The sequence below is a fragment of the Aaosphaeria arxii genome (assembly GCF_010015735.1).
Source record: "Aaosphaeria arxii CBS 175.79 unplaced genomic scaffold BU24scaffold_3, whole genome shotgun sequence".
NCBI lineage: Eukaryota > Fungi > Ascomycota > Dothideomycetes > Pleosporales > Aaosphaeria > Aaosphaeria arxii.
In genome coordinates, this window is record NW_022983476.1 from 4093109 (window position 1) to 4104722 (window position 11614).

The 11614-nt window shown below is 50.9% G+C and overlaps 4 protein-coding genes across 4 annotated transcripts; 2 read left to right on the top strand and 2 right to left on the bottom strand.

Moving 5' to 3' along the window:
* BU24DRAFT_168412 (uncharacterized protein) lies at positions 1-2084 on the top strand. The gene has a single exon (XM_033521471.1). It carries the CDS (start codon positions 93-95, stop codon positions 1926-1928), a length of 1836 nt encoding a protein of 611 aa, XP_033386655.1. The 5' UTR covers positions 1-92; the 3' UTR covers positions 1929-2084.
* On the bottom strand, positions 1949-3534 carry BU24DRAFT_421299 (Metallo-hydrolase/oxidoreductase). Its single transcript, XM_033527695.1, has 2 exons — positions 2622-3534; positions 1949-2545 (listed from the first exon to the last, which is right to left on the bottom strand). The coding sequence occupies exons 1-2, from the start codon at positions 3124-3126 to the stop codon at positions 2136-2138; spliced, it is 915 nt and encodes a 304-aa protein (XP_033386656.1). The 5' UTR covers positions 3127-3534; the 3' UTR covers positions 1949-2135.
* A 148-nt stretch (positions 3535-3682) lies between these two features.
* On the top strand, positions 3683-5721 carry BU24DRAFT_421300 (sulfide-quinone oxidoreductase-like protein). The gene has a single exon (XM_033527697.1). The coding sequence runs from the start codon at positions 3951-3953 to the stop codon at positions 5235-5237; it is 1287 nt and encodes a 428-aa protein (XP_033386657.1). The 5' UTR covers positions 3683-3950; the 3' UTR covers positions 5238-5721.
* On the bottom strand, positions 5567-7899 carry BU24DRAFT_168434 (uncharacterized protein). The gene is made up of 2 exons (XM_033521472.1): positions 7853-7899; positions 5567-7760 (listed from the first exon to the last, which is right to left on the bottom strand). Exon 2 carries the CDS (start codon positions 7605-7607, stop codon positions 5745-5747), a length of 1863 nt encoding a protein of 620 aa, XP_033386658.1. The 5' UTR covers positions 7608-7760; positions 7853-7899; the 3' UTR covers positions 5567-5744.
* Positions 7900-11614: the final 3715 nt, after the last annotated feature.

Here is an 11614-nt window from a genome sequence, read left to right on the forward strand (position 1 = left end):
CAAATGCAAATGTCTCAAAACATCCATCTTTATCGTTCGACGTCGGGCTCTACTCCACTCTGTACACCACCACCACCGCTGATATCATCGCCATGCCTTCCCCGGAGAGAGTCACCGCTCAGCGGCCCGCACCACTGGCCTGTCTCGAGTGTCGCCGAACGCACCTGAAATGCGATGCCGCGACACCCATCTGCGGACGCTGCAACTCTCGAGGACTACCCTGCTCCTACACCTCATCGAAACGAGGGACACGACGGGGCACAAAGCGAGCGAATCCTGATGCCGACCAACTGGATACGAGTCGCAAATCGCCCTGCTTCATCTCCGAACCGACTCACTGGATCACGGATGTCGGCGAGTTTGGCCTCAATGCTTCGATAGATGCTCAGACGTCTTCAGGCATCCATGTCCGACATGCTCAAGATACCCCACCGGCACTACCTGTCGCTCGGGATGCTGCGTCCATTCGAAGGGATGCCGGACCACAGCAGCATCGTGTCGACGACGAGCAGCTCGTCAATCTGTACTATCTGAACTTCCACAACAGCCATCCGATTCTACTGCCAGGATGCTTCTACTGGGAACGGAGGTACCCGCGATACCTCAAGGCCGTGGTTGAGTTCATAGGGAGTCACTTCTCTTCAGCGACACCCAGTGCTACGCTACGAGATGCCACGGCAAGAGAACTCGCACAAGGAGACCAGAACACGACGGAGATGGTGCAAGCGCGGATCCTGTACACCATCCTCCTCTTCGCGCGGAACGAAGTGGATGAGGGCCAGCAGATGCTCGACGCAGCAGTGAAGATGGCAGTATCTCTCGGCCTCCATCGTCGTGACTTCGCCGCCTCCCACTCGAAAGGCGATGCAAGAGAAGAAGAAAGCCTACGTCGAACATGGTACGAACTGTACATCACAGACGCCTGCGTCGCCGCACTCCAGCGTAAATCCACCTTCCCAACCCATACCATCATCGCGGACGTCCTCCTCCCCTGCGAAGACTCGCTCTACTCCTCCGAAGTCTTCCTCTACACTGCCCCCTCCCTCAGCACCTTCGAAAGCAGCATCTTCTCCGACCACGAAACCACCTTCTCCTCCTCCGCCTACCGCATCCAAGCCGCCCACCTCCTCGGCCGCGTCGTCACCATGACCAGCAACCCCGACAGCGACGGCGACAGCAACGCCCACACCCCGATCATCCACCGCGACCGCATCCAATCCCTCGACAACGCCCTCGCCGCCTTCCTCCACCATCTCCCCGCCTCGAAAACCGAGCCCGAAATCGTCAACGCATACGGCTCAGAGCCAGACGAACTCATCTTCTCCGCCCACGCCCTCCTCCAACACGCCACCATCCTCCTCCACTTCCCGCGCGGCAACCTCTCCTCCTCCGTCCCACCCACCACGCACCTCCCGGGGGGCCACTCCGCCCGCTCCGTCTGCCCCTGCACCCGACAACACGTGCACTCGGTGAAAGCGGTCGACGCGTCACGCACGATCGCCATGCTCGCCGCGCTGCGGTGCCCCGTGCAGCGGCACTCGCCGTTCTTCGTGTACCCGCTCGCGCTCTCCGCCGTCGTGCAGTTGTCGGCCGGGATGATGCATCTGCGCGCGGGGAGGGGGTGTCTGGCGCAGCATTACGAGCGGGTCAAGTTGATCCATGGGGTTTTGAGGTCGTTGGGGAGGTACTGGGATGTTGCGGGTGTGGTGCTGAGGGCGCTGAATAGGACTGCTACGGCGGTTTTCCAGCCGCTGTTCGGTAGTGGTGAGGGGGAGGTGGGAGATGGTGGGTATGCTGCTGCTGCTGTTGTGGATGCGGCGGCGGTGTCGTCGGAGACTATGGCGGGGAGTGTGCAGTGGTTGGAGGGTCTTGATGGGTTGGATTTGTCGGGGATGATGGGGTTGGATGCAGATTGCTTCTGCTTGTAATGTATGGGAAGTAGTGCTGGATAAGTCCGTAGTGACTGGCTAGTGGAGAATTGCTGGTTGTATATAAATACCCTACTCATGTTCCGACAGCTATGCGAAATGCAATTTATACAGATATGAATTCGAACATACCGCACCACCACCAAAAGTACTTCACACATAAAACTCCATTCACAACTCCATCCCATAAACGCCATTATTCATCACTCACCACTCGGCCCCCTCAACCCTCACCGGCAGCCTCAACAACCTCACTCCATCCGCCGACCGTCCCGGCAACCTCCCCGCCCGCACATTAACCTGCAAACTCTGATGCAGCAGCCTCGGCGCCGCCAACCCGCTATCCCTCTCCGTCCTCCTCTCCACGAACTCCCGCACGCCCACCTCCCCCGCGAGATGCACATTCCGCTCCCTATGCTCACTGACGCTCGTCCACGGCACGGGCGCACCCCGACTCGCAGGCGGGTAGTCATGCCCCGTGAAGATCCTCACGTGTCCCGGCATCGCGAGCAGCTTCTGCGCCGACGCGTACAGCGACGCTGCGTCGCCGCCGGGGAAGTCGCAGCGCGCGGTCCCGATGTCCGGCGGGAAGATGGAGTCGCCGCAGAACACGTTGTCTGCGCGTGACAATGACAATTCGTTAGCAATTGCTTTCCTTCCGGTCACCTTGAAGGGGAGGGGGATTTTACTTACCGCCGATGACGTAGCCGATGTGGTCGGGCGTGTGGCCGGGGAGATGGACCACGCGCGCCGTCAACCCGCCGATCGCGAACGTCTCGTCGTCGTCGAACAGCGTGTCGAAGACCGTGGCGGCGCGTTCGTCCTCTGGGACTTCGTACTTGCGCCCGAACGCGCTCTGCACCTGCGTGATGCGCCTCCCGATCCCGATCGGCGGCCTGGTTCCGCCCTGCGTGGTCTGCGCGAGACGGGCCGCGAGGTACGATGCTGCGGTTAGGTGGTCGGCGTGGGCGTGGGTCTCGAGGATGTGGGTCACGTTGTAGGAGTGGCTGGTGATGAGGCGGAGGATGGAGTCTGCGGTGCTGGTGGTGATCTTCTGGGTTGAGGGGTCGTAGTCGAGGACGGAGTCGATTATGACGGCGTCGTGGGTGGATGGGTCTGCGACGACGTATTGCCAGGTTCCGGTTTGGGGCTCGAATAGGCTGTGGATTGTGGGCTCCGGAGTGGTTGGTTTGATCATTTTTGATGGGCTTGACGACATAGACCTTGATATGTGGAGTTGGGTTCGTTGGTTCTGCTTAGGATTCCCCAGTGGTGTGTATTGTTCCTTTCGATTCTGTTGATGGAGGCACCTGCGGGTATCGTTGAAGATTCCAGTCGTATATGTCCGATCTGTCCTTCGTCCTGTTGTAGGTATGGCTTGTCGACGAATTGCACTTAGAGTTGGACGAGAAACTGATTGAATTCTCTGCATGGTGTGGTTGATGAAGAATTAAGAAACACCTGGGTGGAAGAACCAGAATCCTAGAACTTTAAAATGGAGAATTTGACACATGTTTACTGATCCTATAAGACGTAATTACCATTGAAGAATGATCTCGGGCTCTACCATATGGGCAACGAGTGTCGTGTGTGTATGAGGTCCCCAGGTCGCCGATGGACGTCAGCGAGTCAGCCTCAACCTCGCCGAAAGCGGAGCCCTGAACCATCCCATCCAACCAATGACAGTCCAGCGAAATGGCTAATCACCTCATAACGTTAGTTCAACGTCCCTGAAAAAATCGAACCACCGCCGACCAAAACATGTCCTATCGTTCAGCAGCTTGAGACAATTGTCAGCATTTTGTTTGTATCGAACACTCACAGGTTCACTGGCAATAGCATCAGTCGAGTCTGCTACATACTGAGGAAGACGAATCTTCCTGTTTTGCCAAAAAGGATTGCTTTCTTTGTTGCACTGCTAGCTTCCCGCTCCTTTCCCTTTCTCGTTCTATTGTTAGCACGTGGGATCTGCGATATCCTTCATCAAAACACTCTTCACACTTGCGGTAAACAAGATCCACAATGCAGGCAATTCGAAGCTTCGCAACAGTCTCGCCTGTGAGCAGCCTGGCTCGCAGCCACAAAATCGTCGTGGTAGGCTCTGGCTCAGCTGGTATTGCTCTCAGCCACCAGCTTCTTCGAAAGGGCAATTTCAAACAGGATGATATTGCCATTGTCGACCCCGCGACATGGCATAATTACCAACCGGGATGGACGCTTGTTGGCGGTGGACTGAAGAACAAGGAAGAGCTACGACGACCCCTTGACAGCCTGATGGACCCCAAATTCAAATTTTACAACAAATCCGTCGGATCCATCTCTCCAGAGCAAAACGAAGTAACCCTCGGCGACGGTAGCAAAGTCAGCTACGAACAGCTCGTCGTCGTCCCCGGCGTCTTCGTTGACAATGGAAGTGTCAAAGGATTGCCCGAAGCTCTCGCCAACCCAGATGCGCTTGTATCAACAATCTATGACTACAACTACTGCGACAAGGCATTCCAATCCATCCAGAAGTTCAAAACCGGCAACGCCATCTTCACCCAACCCGCGGGCGTCGTCAAATGCGCTGGCGCTCCGCAGAAGATCATGTGGCTCGCCCTCGATCACTGGAAGCGAGCAGGCCTCTACAAGTCCGGTGATGGATCACCCATTAACATCACCTTTGCGACCGGTCTCCCAGCCATGTTCGGCGTCCCCAAGTACAGCGCCAAGCTCGAAGAGCTCCGCGTGCAAAGAGGCGTCGAGGGCCTTTTCGGTCACGACCTCATTTCCATCGACGGCAACACGGCCACGTTCACTGGCCCGGAGCAGAAGGAAGTCAAGAAGCACTTCGACTTCCTCCACGTATCTCCCAAGAACAAGCCCCACGCATTCATCAAGGAGAGCGGCCTCGGTAACGAGGCTGGCTACGTGGACGTCCACGACAACACCACCCAGCACAAGAAATACGCCAACGTCTGGTCGATCGGCGATGCCTCCAGTCTCCCTACGTCCAAGACCGTCGCCGCCATCACTTCCCAGGCACCGGTTCTCGTCTCCAACTTACTCCAAGTCGCGGAGGGTAAGGAGCCCAGCGCTGAGTACGACGGGTACACGTCTTGCCCTCTCTTGACCGGAGAGGACAAGGTTCTTCTCGCGGAATTCAAGTACGGGGGTGTGCCGAAGGAGACGTTCAACGCTATGTTCGGCATTGATCAGATTGAGCCCAGGAGAGCGTTCTTCCATCTCAAGAAGGACTTTTTCCCTTGGGTGTACGGAAAGTACCACGTCAATGGTACTTGGGGTGGTCCCAAGGGCTTCATCAAATGATTAAGTCTCGAACTCGACACGTTAGATTATTGCCTTATACCAGCAAGGGTGGGGGGAAAAGTCCAAAATCACCTGCGAAATGAAGATCAGGTTTTGCTTTGCTTCCTTTTCTTGTCAGATTACTTTCATCCATATACCACTATTTCGATAGAGAAACAAATTGTGATCTACATTGGTCGCTTTCAAGAATGCATCTAAACTACATGTAGTCACACGACTCTACTATCATTCTCTTAATTTTTGGCATTGCTAGGCTAGCTGTAGTCTTTATACTCTACTGTTACATTCTGGGACAACGAGGGTAGAAACGACTGGACTACCCCCGCCGTAGTGTGACACGACCAGGTCACGCCTGTGTAAGGAGGCAATCGGCGGAGAGGAAGGATTAGGTAGGTAATCACACCAGCGAGATAGATAGATCCCTGGTTCCAACCAACCTACCGACAATCAACTTTCCTCCTCATTACTATAGTGATAGGACGTTTGAGGACGTTTGACCAAAACCACCTACTCATCATCGTAGTAGACTACTCTTTTAAATAATGTGCCAGCTTGGACCTCACCAACATCTCTAGGAAATATCACTTCACCCCCAAGATCCTCCTCCATATCTGTGGCAACCAGGTCAATTGCCGTCATATATGCCACTACTTTGCTTGATCCAGTGACAAGACCTAGAACTGTTGCATCAACACCATCCCTATCATTATTGTGAAGCACAAAGGAGCCTGAATCACCTTTTCTCGCAAATGGCTGCAACGGGTCTAAATTGACGATTGCATGCGCCAGCAAAGGAGTTTCCTCACGATCACCTGGTTCGGTGAAGGCTATTGTTGGGTTCAGCATAGACATAGCCGGATTGATCACGCCTGTGGACCAGCCTGAAGTTCTGCCAAGCATTGCGACATCATATGCAGTTCGTTGGCAGATCGAACCCCGCTCGGTGATCTTGCGTCTCGCTACGTAATTGTACCAAACGGTATCTCCTTTGGTATACTCGATTATTTTACGATGAGGGTCAATTGTAAAGAGAGCCCAGTCTACATTCCATTGACAGGGGACTGCAGGACTAGGGATGGATGCTCGCGAAACTTCCAAGTCTTCCCCATCTGAGTAACAGGGATCAGCCCGTTGGCGGTGCCCTGATGTAGCAAACAGCGCTCCAGCTCGGGTATCAAGGGCCGTAATTTTGTCTCTGGTTGATCGAAGTTCGGCCCTTTTGTTGCGCCAGTCCTGCCTATCAACCCGCAAAGTGGGGTCCGACAATGCTTGGTACTTGCGTTTAGCATCGCGAATGCGCTCATTCAAGGGCATGATACTTTCTCGAAGTCTATAAAGGAACCGTTCGCGGTCTAGGTCGGATGGTGAGGCGACTTCGATAGATTGTGTTGCGACTGCTTTATCTTGACGATCAATCCTCTCCCGTGTATTCCTGGCAAGAACATGATGATTCGTCACGCCGAATCGGATAGGTTCCTTGTACTCTGGAAATTTCATGGTAAAGAAGCCGCCCAGAGTTCCGCTTGTGTCGTCAGAATGGCCGACAGACGCTCCGACATGAAGATTTGCACCGAAGTCTTCTGCCATAACTACCCTTGGGCTGACATACTCCTCCCGACTGATTGCCTCCGATTTTTTCCTATCGTACAATTTCTCCTCGTAGGCTTTTTCATCAAATTCTTCTGCCGAGAGTTCCGATAACTCGGGAAGCTCACTCTCGGAGCTTGCTAGGATTCCTACCTCGTTATGAAGTAATTCGACATCTACTTCAATACGACCATTATCACTTATGATTTCTTGGGCTTTTTCAAGCGCTGCGGTCCAAGCGTCATCATCGGTATCTGAGGCATTAACAAGCATGGTTGGGCGCATGTTGGAATCTCGAATACCACGACTGACAAGGTCCACGGAAAACCACCTGAGCTTCCTGAAGCAGTCTGCGATTTCTCCCTGTTTCTGATCCCAGCGGTCAAGGAGCTCGGTGTTATCTGCTGAAATTGATTTGATATATACGCCGGCATATGCCTGATAGTCCATGATTTCGATGCTGATGTCGACTCCAGAATTCGAGAAATACTGCGATAACTGTTGAACTGTGCGGCTCCATTCTTGGATATAGTCGGTGGGAATGGTCGCATCGGAGAGGATAGTCAATGCTGGGGTTCCCCCGAGCTGTTTCCCTTCTCGATGGCGGTGGCCAAAGATTACTTCGCGGGCCTTCACATTGTTGGCTGACAATATCTGCCGGACCCTAAATGGGTGTCCATCCATTACCGATGGGGACGGGATGTACATCATGCCCCATGGCGACGCAGGCAGCTTTGGGCATCCTACTCGATAGCGGAACCGGGTATCGATTTGTTGGGTCATCGTCAGATCTCGTAGATGTGGTTGATAATGCTTTTGGGATTGGCGGGAACGTTTCTGGTTGTAAATATCGAGAAAGTGATAGAGTAAGATAGTTTGGTAGTTTGGACATTTCCCCACATTTCTGCGTAAATTTATACGAAAATGCTATTCACTCTGCCAATGTTAATATGGATACATTGGTAAAGGGCATGTGAAATACGCCAAGGGTGGGTGCACTATGTCGACTATGAACAATTGTCACGAACCTCAACTTTTTAAAGAGTGGGTGTGCTTTGTTACACGTTGGCATTCCGGTTATCAGGTTCAATGCTAAAATATGCGGACTCGTGACCAAATTTACGCATCCAATACCCCAAATGTCAGCGGCTTCTGATAACTGACTCAATAGGCACCAGCATCCATTTGGTTGGACGTTTTCGAATGTGGTATTCGTGACGATTGTGTGCAATTTCATTGGTGGAGTCATTCGTAATAGAAAGGTGGAAAGAGAATAGTTTCTACCTAAGAATCTTTTGCGTCATAATTATTGCAGCTGTGTCCTATCTCTGTTGTATGGAACGTGGCACATTGTGAAGATGTTGATGCACATTGTTATTATACACAGATGACACTACAATGTTCAGTTTCGAAAGCATGACAGCGGAAACTCTAAAGAATGTAGTTACAACGAGCAATTTTACGACACTAGATCTACATTGCGACTTTAGTGAAGTAGTACATATAGTGGACGAATTGAGAGCATTGCACCACACCTCTACGCTAACACCACGAAAGCAGTTCACACGTTTCATGATACTTCAGAAGGGAAACGAGAAACGTTCAATCGAAAACGGACCGAATCATCTACTGGCTTGTTGCCTCGTCGGAGTATTCTCGGCCAGTCTCAAGGCTGATACAGATTGTGATGAATCCTCAGTTTCCAGCCCTACAAATGATGCAACTAAAGCAATGAGCGCTATTATACAAACGAGTAATCCCTTTAGATAGTCATATTCGTAGTACTCGTATCTCGAAATTGTGGATGGACTGCGTTAGATCATCGTTCCAACGGGCACGCCGTACGCCACTACCTACCAAGGCACTACAAGTTTCGTTGCCGACCTTAATTCAAGGACGTCTTGACATATTACCCACTTTCATTGCTCACTCCACTCATAGATCGCAAGTTAGTGATTGCATGCACACTCAATCATCCCAACAAACCTGATGCATGATGGATGTATGGTTTCGACGTCAGATCACTCGCTTGGGGCCAACCATCGGGCAGGGAATACACCCCGCGACGCTCCGTCCCTTAACTATCGCTCACCGTTGTGCGCGGCCCGAATCAACTAAGTGCACTGGAGGTTGTTAGGCCCGATGTGTACAATGGTCTGGACCTCTTACGCTTGGCTAGATAGAGCGAGTTTGATCACTTTGTAAGACATTGCGGAGTCGATTCTATCGTAATGGTGTATTTTCTTGTAGAAGATTTGTGGGGAAAAGCGCATTCTGGTCAGCATCGTCGTCTTCAACATTTATGTTCTACAAGTGAAATGCATAGGGATTACCAATGAAGATACCATACTCAACTTCGGAGTTAGTGTATGAAGGATGCACCAACGTAGTGGTGTCACAATATTTTTGACATTTGGCGATGAATGATAGGCTCTTGAATCGATGCAAATGGACTAATTCGGTCGCGATGAACGACTCTCAAGCCCACCAGAACAGTTAGGCTGCGCGAATCCATATCACACGAGCAATAATCGCGATCAATTGAAGTTCAAGAATATCACGCATCGCTATTTAGCCTATCATATGTTGCCACTTGCCTGCTCCGGCGAGCATAGAAGCAAGACGTCGGAAAAGGCCAACCCCAGTTATTGCAGCATCCGATGCCCGCGATTTCTTTTGGTCTATAAGCGCACAGCTGGATGGCGTTCAATCAGCCATCAGATAATTCATGTGCCAGTCACGACAGACTAGTTGTTCATCCATAGAGTCCATCTCGATGTCTAGGTGGCTTGCACTTCTAGTGTAACTATGTGGTAGAATTATGGATCATGGATGAGGTCACAGTACTGAAACTCGCCGAAACATTTCCACGTGGGCCTGCATGATGCATCTACGAGGACAAACTTATTTCTCTAAGGACCATATGCATCAGCTCGCGGGAGCGGAGACTTTACTAAAAGTCCAGCGACGACAGGAACCAACTTTTGCTTCTTACAATGCAACTATCTGTCTCTCCAGGATTCACAACCCTGTCGATTCTCCAACGATTTTCAATACCTCTGTATTGTCCACACACCCATAGCCTGGGAAACTGCATCGAATATGCAGTCCAAGAGCGTTGGCCGACCACAATGTCATTCACTAGCATGTAATATCCACAACAAGTCACACGCTAGGGAAGGTCTTGCCGTAATACTTACGGAAAAGGTTGAAAGCCTGCTTTCCCAACCTGGACATGCAGTATTTACAAACCGGATGTGGATCGAATGAGCAGTAATAAGCTTTTGCCGAGGCGAGGAGAGCTCTGTGGCTAAGTGTAGATCCACAGTAGAGTGGCCAACTGGAAAACACCTTGTTGGCCTATCTAGCAAATCATATCCTATCAGTCTTTCTCGCTCGATTTTCTGCTTTTCTTGATAACCAGGGTGATCGTAGTGGAGACTCTGTTCTTGAAGTCGAATCGTGATCGCTGCGAGCGAACAGTCTGGAACACTTTTGACCTTGGAAGCCTGACTCGAGTTCCTCCTCCCTTTCTTTTCCAAGGCCCCTGGAGATATCCATATCCATTGTATACACTTTTTCCCACTGCTTCGCAGGTATCGATTAGATCTACCGGAATGTGCAACCGAGGTGGCGGTACACACCCCCACAAGTAGGGTCCCACATGTACTTCTATGTTGGCCTCACCATTCTCTTGGTTCGATAAATGATATTCAACTATACTTTGAGATTGTTGGGGTTGTCGCAACAATCTCTTACGTCATACATCGCGGCCAATATCGCAGAAAAACAAAAACATTGACTAAAGATCCATTTGCCCTGGCTGGAACACCTGCGCGATATCTTCTTGAGAACCGCGATCTCACGTGAGACGTAAATCAGCTTTACAATCGCGATGGGTGTGAGCTCAACCCCTTCTGTAGGGGATAAAAGTGGACGAACTCGGCCGAACAATGCAAAAATGCAATTCCGCACTCTTGACTTGCAAATTGCTCCAATTTGTCAGCCTCGCGATCATTCCCTCCTTCTTTTGTAATTCTTTCTTGTAGTTTGTCGTGTATCTTCCCCCTGCTGATACATCGCTTTTACATGGATTTGACTGTGTAGTTTCCGTCAGGTCTCTTGTACGAACCCGTTGCGACTAACACTGTCCCTTTTCCGTACATGAAACAACGCCAGCAACGGACACAACATCAAAATGGATTGTATCCCATTTTCATCCCAACAGGTTGCGGCAACCATATGCGCGAAATTCGGAAACTCCACCAGAGTAACGATTCACCATCCCACAACAAACACCGAGATAATTCCTCTCTATCTCCACCTTGCAAGGCCATATTCATCATGTGATCTTCTCCCCTAGGACATATTTACTTGGTGGAGATTACATCCTTCGGCAATATTGTACTATGTCCAATCATTCATATAGCCTACATCCGACGCCCGTCGGAGTTAAGGGAAAAAAAGGTCGTGATGACGACAAAAGATCATTAGCCACACATGGTCAAAAGTCGTGACCTTCAAGAGAAGAAGAGTACAGATTCCTTGATCGAGTTCGCAAGTGCTTAGAAAACAAGTGCAAAATTGCAAGTCAATGTTCGAGAAACGAAGGTTCAAGCAAGTCAATAAACGCTTCTATCATCATCATCATCATCATCATCGTCGTCACCATTACCATCACCAAGAAAAAAGCTAAAAGTCCAAACCATCACTTGGCCCATTAAAACTCCTATTACCTAGTACTACTCAAACACAGTATTCGAGTCACTGTAATTTTCCTCCCTGCATCG

What these genes read in the sequence shown, in the direction of transcription:
- BU24DRAFT_421299 (XM_033527695.1), bottom strand. Translation starts at nt 3,126, where the DNA reads ATGATCAAACCAACCACTCCGGAGCCCACAATCCACAGCCTATTCGAG. An exon ending in CATCGGCTACGTCATCGGCG is followed by an intron (nt 2,546 to 2,621) that starts GTAAGTAAAATC and finishes TGTCACGCGCAG; the next exon opens with ACAACGTGTTCTGCGGCGAC.
- BU24DRAFT_168412 (XM_033521471.1), top strand. Translation starts at nt 93, where the DNA reads ATGCCTTCCCCGGAGAGAGTCACCGCTCAGCGGCCCGCACCACTGGCC.
- BU24DRAFT_168434 (XM_033521472.1), bottom strand. Translation starts at nt 7,607, where the DNA reads ATGACCCAACAAATCGATACCCGGTTCCGCTATCGAGTAGGATGCCCA.
- BU24DRAFT_421300 (XM_033527697.1), top strand. Translation starts at nt 3,951, where the DNA reads ATGCAGGCAATTCGAAGCTTCGCAACAGTCTCGCCTGTGAGCAGCCTG.